The following is a 16,236-nucleotide window of genomic DNA, read 5'->3' on the forward strand; positions in this document are numbered from 1 at the left end:
GGGGGGGTATTTTTATGTGTCTTTAGGTAAACACCACAAAAAGGTCCGCCTTGTGTGAAATTTCACTACCCTTGTCACCCAGGTAATTCTGGCTACGGGCCTGCATCTAGTTCTTCTGATTTTTTAAATTTTCATTCGATCATGGTGGACAAGGACACCTAATATCACATCCTACAGTTATGTGTTTTGAATCGTTCTCAACGAATTTATTTGATGTTTTGAGGTGCCTTACTCCTAAACATAATTCTTATTCTTTCAGAAAAATGAATTATGGAATTTTTAGCATTGCAACTTCATAAGCGGTTTGTGCGCCAGGAACTCTTTTTTTATAGGATTTGAAAAAAGATTGGATTTTAATTTTTAGGGGTGAAAAATCTGAAGAGTTACCTGGTTCGGCTCAAAAGAGAGATGTGGATCTCAAAATTGGTCTGAATGGTTGAGACGTACCTTTTTAGTAATTTTTATAAATGAGATTCGAAAATACGTACTTCGTGATTCTCCCCAAAATTTCATAATTTCTCACTTTCACTATATTTTTATATTGAATCTTATGTGCAGAAAGCAGAAAAGATCCTCATGGCGTAAAATCCGCCAAGTAGTTGAAATATTTAAATTTTCACCGACTTTTTTTTCACAAAAACAAACCCCTCCGTATCTTTTCTATGAGGTCTCAAGCATCTCAAAACTTGTTAAAATTAAAATCACCAACTCACCATGCCCGGTTTGGACTTTTTTTCTGAAAGTAGCCTCCTGGCGCAGAATCCTCCAGTCAAGTTGAAATGCTGAAGCTCTCGGGAACTCATTATTTTGCAAACATATCCCCTCCTTTCTACAATGAGGTTCTAAGCACCTCAAAGCTGGAAACAAAGCAAAGTCGCCGTGCTCGGGGATGTTTTCTGGAAAAAAGGCTCCTGGCGCAGAACCCGCCAGTCAAGTTGAAATTCTGAAACTTCTGGAAACTTATTTTTTTGGGAGAATATCTCCTTCCCCTGCCTACATGAAGTCCTAAGCATCGCAAAACTTGAACAAAATCGAAGTCTCCGTGCTCTGCATTGTTTTCTAGGGGGGAGCTCCTGGCGCAGAAACCGCCAGTCAAGTAGAAGTTCTGAAACTCTTGGAAACTCATTTTTGGCGAAAGTTTTTCCTTCCCCTGCCTACAATTAGGACGAAAGCATTTCAAAACTTGAGCAAAAGTTGAAGTTGCCTTCTTCGTTTGCAATTTCTTCTGAAAATGTTCATTGAATTATTAATGTAACAAAATACTCTTTTATTTTCAGTCGAAGAGTGAAAACGAAGAGTTGACAGCATTACTGGTGGTGACTCGAGACACCCAAAATGAACTAGCTAACGAACTAGCCGAGCTGAAAGATCGGTATGCCGAAGTGATGGGCTTACTTCAGGAAACTCAAGAAGCATTGAAGAAACATAATAAAAAAGGTGTACCTACGGTGAGAGGCGGTGGACTGTTCTCCTCGTTGCAAACGTCGTCTTTGATGTCGTCACATCACCCTGACTCGTTAGGTACAGAACTGGAATGCTCGCTGTTCTCTGAATTGAGCTTAGACTCCGGTATAAGTTCTGATAGAGTGTAAGTATTCTCATTCTAGAGTAAAAATATATACTTGAAACAATGATATCTACAACCTGAGAAAGGACCGTTACATTATTTAATTATCTTCTTCTTTTTATTATAGGCCTTATTATAAAAAAGTATTCGACACGGTGCGTACTGCTTCAAAAAGCAGTAGCATGGGTAGTGCTAGCCCTACACAACAGAACAGTTACCATAGTCAAGTATCGTACGACTCTGCCTCGTCGGTGGTATCTTATGAAGTTAATAAGAGAGATCGGAAATCGTATACTGCTTCGTCTAGTCATCGAATATCCTACCTATCTGATGATTACGTCATGAGTGACTCGGAATGCTCGGACGATTCAGCTTATCCGTAAGAATAACGAATAATTATATATTTTCAAGTTTCCTTTAGATGTAATATGCAATTCGTAATGCTATATGTTTTTTTTTTTTTTTTTTTTTTTTACAGAGGTGGCCCTAAAGAAGGAATACCCGGTGCTCCTGGTTCAGCTGATTTGGCCGAAGCATTACGTAGACTTACACCTGCGGCTGTCTATGCCAGAAGAATGGCCTTAAGTTCCGGTACTTTTGGAGGAGACGCTTTCGATTTGGAATGTCGTACTCCAGATTCCATCATGTCGACGAGCAGTTATTCCGGTGGTGCATTTAACGCTCATTGGAAATTACCAGATAAACTACAGGTTTGATCTTTACTCGAATGACTGTTTTGTTCGTGTTCAGTGTGATGGATTGAAAGATGAGATAGAAGGTGGATAATTTTAAACTGGTTCGGATAGCTAGTTTCAATTCTTGGAGAAAGGAATCTTTGTGCTGGGATAAAATCTAGAATTTCATCCAGCTGCTCAAAATTAACTCTTCGATTTTTAATTAATTTTTAAAAATTAAAAAAATTATTTATTTAAAATAGAAATCTTATGTTTCGAACACAAAGTACTTTTCCTGAAAATTAATTAAAATTTGTTCCTCAACTAATTTCGAACTACCAAAATCAAATAGAATTTTGATTTGATGGTTTAAAATTGAACAAAAAAATGCTGGTATCATACCTTCAAGTAGAGGAATAGGCAATTCAACAATTTTAAATATTTTTGTTGTTTTTATGTTTTTATTTCGTTTTGGTCTGTGTTTTTTTTATCTCAAAATTAAGAATTACTCTAGAGTTATAAAAAATTGTCAAATCGGCTGTTTTTCTTGGCAGATATACTTAGAATTTTTGTTTGATGCATTAAAATTGTTGAACGGAAAAATTCTCCTATCATAGGTATTATCTGTAAGTAGACGATTAGACCATTTGACCATTTTCAATATTTTTGTGATCTTTTAGCCTGATTTTTTTTTGAATTTATGAATCACACTAGAGTTGCCCGGAAGGAACACTCTGAAATGGCAAAGTTTTGGGATAACCAAAATTCATCTTCTCTTCATCTGAAAGAAGGAACAAAATTTTTGGATGAAATTTTTTTTTTTTTTGTAGTGTTACACGTTTTGATTATTATTACACTACCTATTATGTAAATATTTATTATTGAGACAAGTTTGAACCCTTAAATCCGTTTTAAATTATTACAATTCGTTGAAAATAGTTCAAAAAAAATTTTTCTAGGATTTTTCAAGCAGTTCGATTATTTTTTTTGGTCATTTCTGGTGATTAATACATTTTTTTCCGTTCCCAATAAAGAAACTGGTTATTAGCAGTGTGCATATTTTTTGATATCCTCGTCATCTTCACTCATCATGGTCACTTTTCCTCGTTCAAAAGTTATCGCTGATCTATCCGTCTTTCAAATCATGCTGAAAATTCACATTCATAAATTAATCAACATATTAATCTTTTTCAATATAAATTGACAGATCGTGAAACCAATCGAAGGCTCGCAAACATTACATCACTGGAGTCAGCTGGCGACTCCTTCTTTGGGCGGACTATTAGACGAAAGACCCGGTATTAAAACCAGAGGATGTGCAGAGCTCGAAGATCTTGGACTGCATATTTATTCATTGACGGATGTAGAAGAAGACGAAGAAATAATACACCCCGGTAAAAGTTTCCAAGTATCTGGACACGTGTACACAGCCACCAATAGCACAGTCATGCATCTAGATGATGGTACTAGCTTAACGTCGAGGTGAATATCTGTCCAAAATATTCCCATCATCTGTGTATAGCTTAGTACTTATTCGTTTGTTGTATTGCAGCATACAAGGAAGTCGTATGAGCACTGTGAGCAACAGTCGAGCCAGTACACGAGCCAGTACAGTACCCGGTACACCGCTCAGATCGAGACGCAATTCCACGTGTACATTTTCAGTTACCTTAGGCTTAGCTAAATTACTAAACGAACGAGGTATAACCGCAGCAACACCTTCGACCCTGGTTACCCCTTCGTTTACACCCACCGCCACCCCATGTAACAGCCCCGAGGGCGGATCACCTCAATCGACTCCATCTCATTCGCGTTCAGTTTCGCCTTCAGTGGCTCCTTTTTCAAGCGCTTTTGGACTTCCAGGTAAGTTGACGGTGGTGTTTTAATTTGTTTTACATTTTCATCTGCATCAATTCGTGTACCTATAATATGTGTAATTGAACTTGAATAACACCTGATCACATTTTCGATAGGATTTTTGGTATCTAGCGGCGCAGAATATCTGCGTAAAACGCTAACTGGCGGATTAGTGGAACCGGTTACGCATATGTCGCGATCCAAAGACCTACGTAGCGATACCACCGTATCCAAGTTGGACAAAAAGGTACCGGATGTTAGTACAAGTAGCGACGAAGACGATGCTTTTTTATTTTTCGCTTCTTTGCTATGTTTCGTGCAATTGTTTAATCCTCCTTGAATAAGAAAACAAATTCCATTACATGTTGAGCACGCTAGCCAGAAGTAACTTGACTTGCATGACCTACTATATCCGCCATCTCAATCTCATTTTTACACGTTTAGGTAAAAATGTATAACATCTCTGCTTTTTACTACTTTTTTTTTGCTATCTGTATAACAAACTGCGATGGAATGAACGCATTGCCCCTACACTGCGCCATGCTACCACCAAAATGCTCCTAAACCTTATAACATGAACATTGGCGTTGCAGTTTGCACTTGAACCTATACATCTAACGCTCGAGCTCGATGCTGATACTGGAAATTTTTTTGCAAGTTCTTCCATCGCCGTGATCTGTAGTCTAATTGTATGCTAAATTTGCTGTCAAAAATCGAAACGGTTACGTCGTTGGAGCTTAGAGGGCAAATTTAGCATCGTGTGTTGTATTTTAGTTCGTTTTAGTTTTTTTCCCCTCATAAATTGACGTAGGATAGATACACTTTTTTTTAGTTGTTAGCTTGGCTATCTTTGAATTGGACCTGTTGAATGTTGCCCATTAGTCGATTATTCTATAAACCGAGTAGAAATTTTTAATGGTGGGTATGGGAAAGAAATATACTTCTCAAGATATCAAAAAATTGAAATTTTAGAAAAGACAATCATATAAGACGTAGGTACCTACCTTTTATGGCTTTTTCCGCTTGAAATCACAATTTCATCTGCAGCTCATTGCCCAATTTCCGCTTCTTCATTCCAAACATTTTTTTTTTTTTTTTGCAGTAATAGGTATACCTAATGATTTTAAACATTTCTCAAAAAATCGTATGTTTATCATTCTCCTTCTCCTCTCTATATTATTGATTTTGAATTTGTGGTGAAATTGAAAGATGGTGTAAATTTTGTGCTCAGGAAAGCCGGTGAAAATGTCACTCTTTTGACTTGACACAATCTTCTCCCCTCTTCGCTTCAATACCATCACAAATCCATGTTTCAATGACTCTGATAATTTCAGACAATATTTTTGTAAACTATCTGAAAACTTTGCGATGCATTTTTCTCAACATTGCCAATTTTTAGTCTAAAACAATAATGGTGATTTTTTTTTCAATTTTAATCTTGAAACATGAAAAAAATAATGTTTATGTACCTGTCACCTACCTTTTTACTCTTGAAATATGTATTAGAAAATAAGCAGTTGGGCACAATAATAACTTCGAGTGGAACCACAGTCTTGTCAAAATGACAACTCAGCCCTCCTTGAAACGAAAATTAAAATTTTCAAAATGGATTTTGACAGTTTTAATATACTTAGATTGATAATTATTTGCATATTTCTCGAAAACAAATAGAAAATGATTGCATTTGATGCTGATCACTGATCAGATCCGCACGTTTCACGGATTCAATTTTGATCTGAGTAGATCTGTTCGTACATAAACCAGGGCGATAGGTAAATTACCCCTCCTTTCCCTCTCAACAGTCCAGAGAAAAACTACCTGCGCTGAGATTATTTTAGGCAACAAAAAGTTGACAAATTTCCTAAATTGTTTAACACAGTGAAATTCTCAGTATAATTGAGGTAGAGGGTAAGGGTTAAGTCAGAGAAATGACATTTTTACAGCAGTTTTTATCTTAGACATGATAATCGACCAAATGGAAGGGCGAAATGATAATCTCTGGTCTTCATAAATTTTAACGTACTTACCTATGATGAAAATCTTTTCGCTTCTTTTTTAAAATGAATAGTGAGTTTTTTGAATTTAAATTTCTTTGAAAACCCCATTCAATTTATCTGTCCAATTTTTTGTCTTCGTTACTTTGTTAAAATTATTCATGCCTTTTAATATTTTTCTCATTTTTCATCATAAAAAAAAAATAATCGGAATTCTGGAGTTTCAATCAATGGGGTCGTAGGTAATTTTACGAGCGTCTCCCCCTTCGAAAAAATTAAAAGAAACCGTTGTAATGCAGTTTATTTATGTTTGTGATTGTAGTTTTTTTGTTGGTAGAATTCTTCCTTTTCTTGTTGTTTTTTTTTATCCTGTTGTGAATTTTATGTTTGTTTATCGCTCAATTGTGTATTTTTGATTGTGATTTTGTCGCGTGCCTTGATGTCTTCGCTCGTTTTTCTCATTTTTTGTTTTGTTGTAGGTATGTGTACTATGTATATTGTATGTCGTTGTGTGCCTATTTAAATTCGTTGCACTATTCAACTCTCTCTTGAAAAAAAAAATATGAAGTGATATATTCATTTCAAAGTCATATTTTGAACCAAAAATCTCAGTTCTAAAATTAGAACTTTTTTTTTCTTTTTTGAAAAATTGTTTTTGTTTCCCTAATTTTAGAAAATGTCAAAAATGTTGTCAAAATGGCGACTGATAAAACTGTTTGTATGATCGTTATTCTTGAAAACTGAGTTTGAATCTCCCTCCTTTTAGGTTATTTCTCCTCATAAAATATTGAGTTTTCCAAGAATTTGACTGAAAAAGTACTCGTATCATTAGCCTCAATGTCAATCGATCAGAGTATTGTGGTAAAAATAGAGAAACTTGGTGTAATTTTGGGCTGAATGCAATATCACCAAACCAATAAGATTCTCTCGGATCCAAAAATATACAAATTCAAGATAATCAGTTCAAATGTATTTTTGAATCCCAAAGACGACATTTGGGAACCCATTAGAAGCTTTTTCGTGATTTCATCGGTACTGCCATTTCTTCCTCTTCTCCCATTTTTTATAGCTCGTTGAATTTATCAATATTTCATGATTTTTAAATCAAAATTATTATATCAACTAAATTTATTTTTTTTGAATCTGCAACTTTGAAAATTCCATTTTTCAGAAAGGTGCCTACCTAAAATAAATAGGTAATTTGAAAAAAAAACGCTCCAAATTTCGAAATGAAAATTGCCACATGTACATGTAGGTACAATGCACATAGATGCTAGAAGGTTGTCAAGTTTCTTAACAAACTAGGTAAGAGTAAATGAGTCATGTCTAGACTGATTTGTTTAAAGTTGAATTAAAATTTCATCTTCAAACAAGTGGTAATTAAAAAAAGTGCCGTGCACAAATACTTGACGTCTTCGTGGAAGCGAAAACACCTCAGTGAAGATTGAATATCACGATTTCGAGATTAATTAGCGAAAATAAGATCTCTACTTTCATCCATTCAGTTCATGAAAATTTAAATTTAATAGGTTGAAAATTTGGCGATTATTATGAAAAGTGTTGGTTACCTATTTCAGGGTCCTCTTCGTTTATTAAATAATTATATTTCCGAATTGAAAAATACGACAGTTTCAGTTTTAACATGAAAAAGTTATGACTGCGAGTGTGAGCATATTTTCTTCTTTAGTTGACAAGGACAACGTTTCAATGTTGAAGTTGCCCTGCCTTTCTCCTCCTGTCTTCTTGTAGTTTTTTTTTCATTTCAAAGTTATAGTGAACCATTTTTATCTTCAAACTTTGAAAGTCGTTGAATATTTCATTGCCTGTTCGTAAATGTTCTATTATTGTTGTTTTAAATTTTGATCTTCGAATGTTTTTTTTCCTTTTTTTTTTTTAATATACCTACAGTCGAACATTTCAGTTTGATTTTAAAAAGTTGATTTTTTGTTCTCCCTTTCATTTCTGCTCAGTTGCTCATTTTTTATCACGTTAACATCGGGTCGCTTTATGAATTCATAATGAGATAGGTACTTCACGAAATCATGTTTCGTACAACTTTTAACTTTTTTCCCGATAAATAAATTTTAATGGTCTGTCTCTGTGTAACCTGCGTTTAAAAAGTTTTCATTTCCTTTCCACTGACTCCATCTAAGACTTTTCAACTTGTTTATTTATTTCGTTTTTCTTTCATATAATTTAACGATGAGAAATATCAGGGAAGAAATTTCATTTTCATTTCCATCTTTCATTTCAAAAAGCAATTTCAATCTAATACCTTATTTCTTCACCTTATCAATTTTTTCGTTTCTAGAAATACGAAAATTTTATTTACGTCAAAACTTCTTCAAGTGGTGTTTTCTTTTAACGCACGTACTCGTCGTAATACATAGCTTTTTCATGATGAGGAAAGTCGAAGAAAAAAATTACGCATTGGTAATACTTATAGGTAATCGAATTAGGTGCGCTGGGTTATTATTGCCTTATTGGCGATGTATCTTTACATCGAAGTGATATTTTTCAACGATTGTTTAATCTTGTATTGACGTAAATGCTTCCTATGGAGCGATAAAAATTATTGAGCTAATAATTTAGTCGTGTTTTTTTTTTTTTTTTTGGTTTTTCGAAAAGACTATTTTCGATATGGATCTTAAAAGTACCTACATGAGGCATTGGCGTTGAAAATTTCTACCTTATGTGCTTATCATTTGACGTCATTCGGTTTAAAGTAAATAGTATAATTGATAAATAAACATGGAAACGAGTAGGTTTTTCAATCAACGTGTTACGCACGTTGATAAGAACACTTATGGATGGTAATGATAATTACCGGTATCGTATATGTACACGTTTCTCGTCCGTATTGGCGAAGATTTGTTTTAAAATAGGTACCTACTTGTGTTTCGAAACGATTTTCGTTTGATTATCGTTATTACGAGTATTTGTTAGCTCTCTCTACGTTCGTGGAGATTGGTATTCGTTATATTAGATAAGGGGTTCGATTAGGCACTTTTTAAGGGGTACTCGAAGAGTTAGAAAACGATCAAGTACCTACCTATTATTTTGTATGAAATGCAGAATGTTGAGTCTTTTGTTAGAGGATCTGTAGGTTGAAAAAAACGAAATGTATTGACGTTGAGTTTTGCTTTGAAAAATACCTTGAAAAAAGTGGTTTAGAAGTTGGAAGGTCGAAACTCCCAAAAGATGAATCTAGAGTATCTTGAGTAGTGTACTAACAAAATTTCAGCGTTCTACGTCAATTTGAAGAAGCAGAGGTGTTGAATAAAATTCAAAGTCACTGAAAACTGCAAAAATCAATTTTCTTGAACCTTACTGGAAAAATATGGAGAGGAGTTGAAAAGTTCAAACACTTGAAAGACGCATATGGAGCATCTCTCGAATGTTCATGGCAAAATTTCAATGTTTCAAGTCAATTTTGAGTGGCTGAGACTTGAGGCATTTAACAAAATCATATTGTAAACCACTAAAAATGGCTCAAAATCCACTTTTTTATCACTGTAAAGGAGCAAAGAGAGATTGAAAAATCAAAATCCGTCGAAAAGCACATCTAGAGATTTCTTCTAATGCAAATGCCAAATTTCAGCTTCTGAGGTCAACTTGAAGTGGCTGAGGGAGATTGCAAAAATTGAATACTGTTGAGACAGGTGCAAAAAAGGTGCTGTCTTGAGGTTGAAAAAAGATTGAAAATGGTTGAAATATGAAAACTGTTCTTTTTTTGTGAGAAAACTCCTTTTAAAAACACATCTAGGGCTCCCTTTGAATTCAAATGTCAAATTTCATCCTCTGAGCTGTACTTAGAGAGGCTGAAGCCATTCATCAAAATTAAATGCTATTAAAAAAAGGTGTGAGGAGCCACTTACTTGCAGCTAGGAAAATATGTGGGTTCAGAAGTAAAAATCTCCAAAAGGCACTTCAGGGTTACCTTCTGAATATAGATACATGCCGAATTTCAGCCTTTGAGGTAAATTTGGAGGAGCAGGGAGGGTGAAAAAAAATCGAATACAATTTAAAAGAGTGCAAAAATCCCCTTTTTTGTGGATGAGAAGAGGAATGGGGGAATTGAAGAGTTCAAACTTTCAAAAAGAGACATCTGAAATATTTTTCAAGTTTTAGCCTCTGAGGTAAATTTTAAGGAGCAGTCAACATGAAACGATATTTCAGACCACTGAAAAGGGTTCTAAATCTCACTTCTTTGAGCTAAAAAGGTCAAACCTTCAAAAGGTGCATCAGTGATACCCTTCTAAAGTTCATGCCAAATTTTAGCCTCTTAAATTTAATGTGGAGGGGTGGTGGAAGAGGACGTAAAATATGGTTTCAAGGTCAAAAAATATGAAATCTTCGGTTGCTCCTTGTTTTCCTTGAATTAATTATTCCTGTTTGACTTTTCAATGAAATTTTTTTCCTCACCTCTAGCCTTTGAAAATTTTGAAATAATTTTTGAATTTCAGGTTGAAATAATTTACATTTAAACCCTCCCAGAAAAAATTTTGGATTCAAAATTAAATACCTTCGTAAATTGTTAGGCACCCTGTCTCGTTAATATGTAATACTGTGTGTTCTTTTGAAGGTGTCGAATAATTCGCCTGTTGATACTGCAATTCAAACTACTCAAATGTAAATTGGTTTGCAGATCCCAAAAATGATGGGGGCAAAGTTGTGAGGAATTCGGTGTTGATTCCTCGAGATTGCATAACTCCTCAAGTATTGAAGATAGATTGAATGTGATTGTGATATGTTGTAGAATTTTAAACGGAGCTCAAAAAAATCTCATCTAATTTCAGTCTAACTTCAAAAATGAAGGGGCTGTGATTGAGTGAAATATTCAGGGTGCTCTTGCACCTTTAATATTTCGAACATAGATAGAATATGAACATCCAAAGTTACAATATAAATTGGGTTGATCTATATTTTGTCGAATTTCAAAATTGAAGGCATTGGCCGCTGGAGCACTTTGAAGATTTCAATTAATCATGGCTTCTTCCATTTTGAAGTTGGGCTGTTTGAAAAATTCCCCTTTTTTGTGCTTCCTTTGAAGTTCTCCAATATAAACTCTCACTCTACCTACATGTTTTAAATGTTAGGGAGCCTTGTAGCGAACTTGGAACTTCATTATTTTGCTCCTGCAATTTCCAGGGTTTGCAAACCAATTGACATTTGTGTAATATGGACTGCTGCATTGCCAAGTGATTCAGTCTACTTCTCAAACTGAACCCTCCGTACATGTATCTCTAACTACGAATAAATATATCAAAAAATCTATTGAAAAAAATACCTCTCGAATTAATCAAGTTGTTTCACACCATTTACAGGGACTAACTGGAATTCGCTTAGTAGAAACAGTGGAAAAAATCGGCCTCGAGACGTTAATCTCGCCTCAATCCAGCGACTCCAGCGAAATAGGCGCAATACCTACGAACGAATCGAGAAAAGTGGTCACCAAACCAGGCTCGTCGAGGAATCGACATTCACTCAGCGATACAAAATCCAAATCTAAACGTAGCGCCAGAGCTATGCGTCCGGATCTGGGTACAGTACTAGGTTCAGTACCGACTCCTCCAGTAACCAAAGAAAACACACCCTCGCAATCAAGCTCCACATTGGGTACTCTTAGTTCGTTGTTATTCGGCAGAAAAGGCGGCCTGTTGTGAGCTAATTCACGTACAATGACGTCTTTTATAGTATAAATTTACTTAGTCGTGCTGTGAAATTATATAACAGAATTTTTATTTATTTTTAAAGCTTACATATGATTTTTCTTTTTTTTTTCTTCTTTTTGTAATGCCTGTTTCGTCTAATTTTTTTTATTATTTCATTTTCCCCCTTTATTTATCCACCTCACTTTTCATGTCCCCTGCCCCGGTCCCCCAATTGCTTGAATCTCCGTTTGCAACGTGAAAGAAATTTTGTAAATTTCTGTTACATTTTGGATCTTTCGTGATCTAAACGTGTGTGGGTAATTTGAACGTGATTTTTTTTTCTTTTTTAAATTTTTTTTTCTTTCTGTTACCGTCGTTGTATTTGTTTGATTGTTGTCGATGTTATGATTACTTACGATTCGTTTTTATAGAATATTAGTTTCTCGTTCAGAGGTACTCAGTATTTTCGCCCTTTTCGCTAGAATCGTGGAATACCTGCTTTTCAGCAGACGCCATTAAAAATGCGAAATCAGCAGTGAGATCGCAGCATTTACTTTTTGTTATACCGTGTATTTAGAATTTAATTAATAACGTTACGACGAACAATCAGCTTTTGGCAACGGTACCGTGTAGTATTCATAAAATCCATCCGATTGTATTGGAAAGAAATTAATCGTTTTATCCCGGTCGATGTTTTAAAAGTTTTAATTCATTCGTTTTATTTTGTTACGTATTTTTCCCCCTATTATTTTTTTATAAACTTTTTTGTAGTGTTATCATCGTTGTTAGTAAGTTAACTTTTTTATATTCATTTTTTTTGTGTGTGTCTTTTCAATGAGATTTGTCGAGTGGGTCATTTCAACGCTGCATCACAAAAGTATACTCAAAATCCTAAGTTTATTATTCGTATTGGGAATTTTTCAATTTTCGAAATACGATAATCAAACAGCATTCGTATTTGTGATAATTTAACGCCTTTTATGGTTTATATTTCCACGACGATAACCGATCCTTTTTAAATTTGAAGGATTCGTAGTTGTCGTTTAGTGGAATTTGGCGCGTTAGCTCAGCTGTAGTCCATTTTAGCTTATTCCTGCCTACCAAAGTTTTAAATTTTTAAAGTATAATTTCCTTTTGTGATATTACTTCTCCAAATTCAACACGAGCATTACATCGAAGACTGTGTGATTGGAAAACATTCCATATAAGAAAAGTGCGCGCTAAATTGTGATATTATAGGAATGTACGTAAGTAAACTGTTCTTTTTTATGAAACGCAACAATATCGAGGAAATTTTGCTTTTTGAAATCTCATTTGTAAAAATTTGTAATTTAATGAAGAAAGAAAAAACGTGCCTAAGCGATGCAAATGTGTAAAAAAAAAAAACGTGCTCAAATGTGGCAAAAACTAGTTTATTTTAGTAGTACTGTAAAAGTCTGTTAAATATAGCGTTTCCTTGCCTTTATTAGCATTCTGACGTTTAGTTAAATTGCAAGTTTTATTGTATACTACGACTTTTTTTTCCCTTTTTTTTTTTAGTTTATTAAGATATTATACCGTAAGGAATTCCGAAGGTTGATGTAAGTTCCAATTCCATTTCAATCGTTTTATTATCATCTTTCCTTAATTAGAAAAATGGCGTTGTTGTTTTAAAAGATGTGTTATTATTAAGGTTTTAATTCTGTTCGATTTTGTTTTAAAAATCGAGCTAGAATGAGGAATTCTGCGTAAAAGGTAACAATACTTTTGTAGTTTTTTTTGCGCAAAATGTTTTAAAAAACGGAGACTGTTACTTAGTATTGCAGTTACGAATTATAAGCGAAATAAAGTAATTTTTCGATAAGTTGTTTTTTTTTTGGGGTGAGAGGAGGGGATGTTGTACCCGATGTTCCGAAAATGATTCACTAGTTGGCGTAATCAAGGGTTTCATTTGCATTCAGAATTTGAAGCTGAAGAGGAACACTGAACGATCAAAATGGAACAATGCTTGTGATATGTTATGCTCACAAGAGGTTCAAAGTTGGTAGGTTCGGTACTCAGAAGGAAACTTCTCAGAACAAGATGATCTCTGGGCTCTTATGAAAAATAATACAGGGTGTTAAATGAATCGTGGGCAATAATTTCACAATAGATGCAACTTGAGTAGACGAACAAAAAACGTTATTATGATAAGTTGCCTATCTTGTAAAATGAAGGCGCTACGTGCTCCACAAAACTGGAAATTTACGAATTTTGAAAAATTCATCAAAAATAAAAAAATGTTTGAATCAGTCAAATAATGTACGTAACCCATAGTACTCGATTAGACGAACAGACATGTTAATATGACCAATTGCCTATCTTCAAAATTGAAGGGGCAAACCTGATTCAAAATTTACAAATTTTGAGTGCCCCAAATTTGAATTTCTAAATTGTGCTGGCCACTTCAATTTTGAAAATAGGCAATTGGTCATAATAACATTTTTTGTTCGCCCACTCGAGTACTATGGCCGGGTTAGAGACATCATTTAAATGATTCAAACATCTTATTTTTGATGGATTTTTCAAAATGGTAAATTTTAGTCCAAAAATGGGGTAATTTCATCACTTTGCAGACAGTAAAAAAATGTTTGTATCATTTAAATGATGCCCCTAACCCATAGTACTTGAGTGGATGAACAAAAAAAAATTAATATGACCAATTGCCTATCTTCAAAATTGAAGGGGCCAGCACAATTTCAAAATTCAAATTTGGAAATTTTGAATCAGGTTTGCCCCTTCAATTTTGAATTTGAAGATGGGCAATTGGTCATAATAACTGTTTTTGTTTGTCCACTCGAGTACTATGGGTTAGTGGCATCACTTAAATGATTCAAACGTTTTCGTATTTTTGATGAATTTTCCAAAATTCGTAAATTTCTAGTTTTGCGGAGCACGTAGCGCCTTCATTTTACAAGATAGGCAACATATCATAATAACGTTTTTTGTTCGTCTACTCAAGTTGCATCTATTGTGAAATTATTGCCCACGATTTATTTAACACCCTGTGTAGGCCCTGAAATTAGAGGAGTTACGAACTAGTCCTTCTAAGGAGGGGATGGAAAAGTGGTCTTGAAACTCCTGAAAAAATATTTACTGTACAGCAGTTCCCAATTTTTGACAAACTAGCCCCTGATTTTGGGGCTCATTTTTATACTTGTAATTCAAATAGCATAATGGAGTATTTTTTGAAGATTTCGATCCAGAAAATAATGTATGTATGTACATAAAATAAAAAACGAAAAAAAATGCACAATTTTAATTTTGCAACATTTCATAAATAATAAAAAAAAAAAAGTACAAAATAAATAGTTGGTAAAAAGGGGTGATGATACATAGAATTGCATTTCCTAAAACAAATACGATTGCAATGTACATTCCAGACAATAAAACGAATAACGGTTAACGAGTAAACAAATTACAAAGTGGAATTCAATAAGTATCTATAAGCAAAAGGAGGGTATCAAAACTCATCATCGTATTCTAAACCATCGGTGATTTCGGGGAAATCTCCAACTTCGACGTAAATAGGTTTCACAAAAGCTCCGTAATTTTGAGGAGCTTCGAAATACTTGACACCATTGACACTGCCGTCATTTTTACCAAATGGTTCGTCGTATTTTACTCCAACCCATAGCCCGTCGGTAAACTTAACGGTGCCTTTGAACATGACTTCGCCTCGTTTTGGCACTTGGTTTGGAATGCTGACTTGGCATCTTTGGCCTATTTCGATCGAATCTATGATCTGAGATTCTTTTTCTTGTAATCGTTTGCGCTCTTCTTCTTCTTTCCTGGCTTCTTCTTCTTTTTTATTCATCATATCGGGATTATATTTACCTAATTTGTTCCTCATTAGGTATTCCTTAAGGGTACCTCTTCTACTAGAGTATTGTTCTTCGGAAAGTTGATACCTTTTTTCTAGATCTTCCTCGGATTCTGTATCGTGTGGAACGTACATTGGATCTTCGACCAGGAACTGGACACCGCTGTTTAAAGGATACGATCCTAATAACTTGTAGTTTTCTGACAGAGTACATAGTGTGTCTCCTTCAGCAGTTAGAGCGGTTACGGTCATGGTGCTGGCATTTCTACCGGTCATTAATTCTAATCTTTGTTTCAGATCCCATACGGTTAAATCTTTCTGGAATTTTTTTACCATCAACATGTTCTTCTTGGAGACATCTGTCGTTACGGTGGCTTCGACGAAATCCGGAGTGATCACTTGGTAATTTTCGGTCACGTTGACGGCAGACATTTCGAATAAATTATCCAATGCACGTTGATCAAATCATAAATTTAACGTAGTTTTTTTGCAATTTTTATATTAATTTTACAATTTTTTTCACTAAACGCTACCCGATAAATAGCGTGCAAAAGTAAACATGAAAAATGATAATTTTACATGGTTGTTTTGTGAAGAAAAAAAAGATTTGCTAGCCAAAAATTGGTTTAGATTTTTTAAAAAGTGATGG

The 16,236-nt window shown here is 34.5% G+C and overlaps 2 protein-coding genes across 6 annotated transcripts in view; one reads left to right on the forward strand and one right to left on the reverse strand.

The window, feature by feature from the left end:
* milt (trafficking kinesin-binding protein milt) overlaps positions 1 to 13,589 on the forward strand; it is a 92,034-nt gene extending 78,445 nt beyond the window's left edge. For all 5 annotated transcript variants that reach the window (XM_065357567.1, XM_065357564.1, XM_065357563.1 and 2 more), the window contains 7 exons: positions 1,278 to 1,588; positions 1,695 to 1,946; positions 2,046 to 2,277; positions 3,449 to 3,723; positions 3,794 to 4,104; positions 4,215 to 4,345; positions 11,420 to 13,589. In XM_065357567.1, the coding sequence (XP_065213639.1) occupies positions 1,278 to 1,588; positions 1,695 to 1,946; positions 2,046 to 2,277; positions 3,449 to 3,723; positions 3,794 to 4,104; positions 4,215 to 4,345; positions 11,420 to 11,758 (1,851 nt within the window). In that variant the 3' untranslated portion in view covers positions 11,759 to 13,589. The remainder of the gene's footprint in view (positions 1 to 1,277; positions 1,589 to 1,694; positions 1,947 to 2,045; positions 2,278 to 3,448; positions 3,724 to 3,793; positions 4,105 to 4,214; positions 4,346 to 11,419) is intronic.
* A 1,419-nt stretch (positions 13,590 to 15,008) lies between these two features.
* Positions 15,009 to 16,152, reverse strand: TBCB (tubulin-binding cofactor B). The gene has a single exon (XM_065358428.1). It carries the CDS (start codon positions 16,017 to 16,019, stop codon positions 15,228 to 15,230), a length of 792 nt encoding a protein of 263 aa, XP_065214500.1. The 5' UTR covers positions 16,020 to 16,152; the 3' UTR covers positions 15,009 to 15,227.
* Positions 16,153 to 16,236: the final 84 nt, after the last annotated feature.

The sequence above is a fragment of the Planococcus citri genome, chromosome 3 (genome assembly GCF_950023065.1).
Source record: "Planococcus citri chromosome 3, ihPlaCitr1.1, whole genome shotgun sequence".
In the NCBI taxonomy this organism is placed as follows: Eukaryota; Metazoa; Arthropoda; class Insecta; order Hemiptera; family Pseudococcidae; genus Planococcus; species Planococcus citri.

Excerpts from the sequence above, each read along its gene's own strand:
- TBCB (XM_065358428.1), bottom strand. The coding sequence starts at position 16,019 with ATGTCTGCCGTCAACGTGACCGAAAATTACCAAGTGATCACTCCGGAT.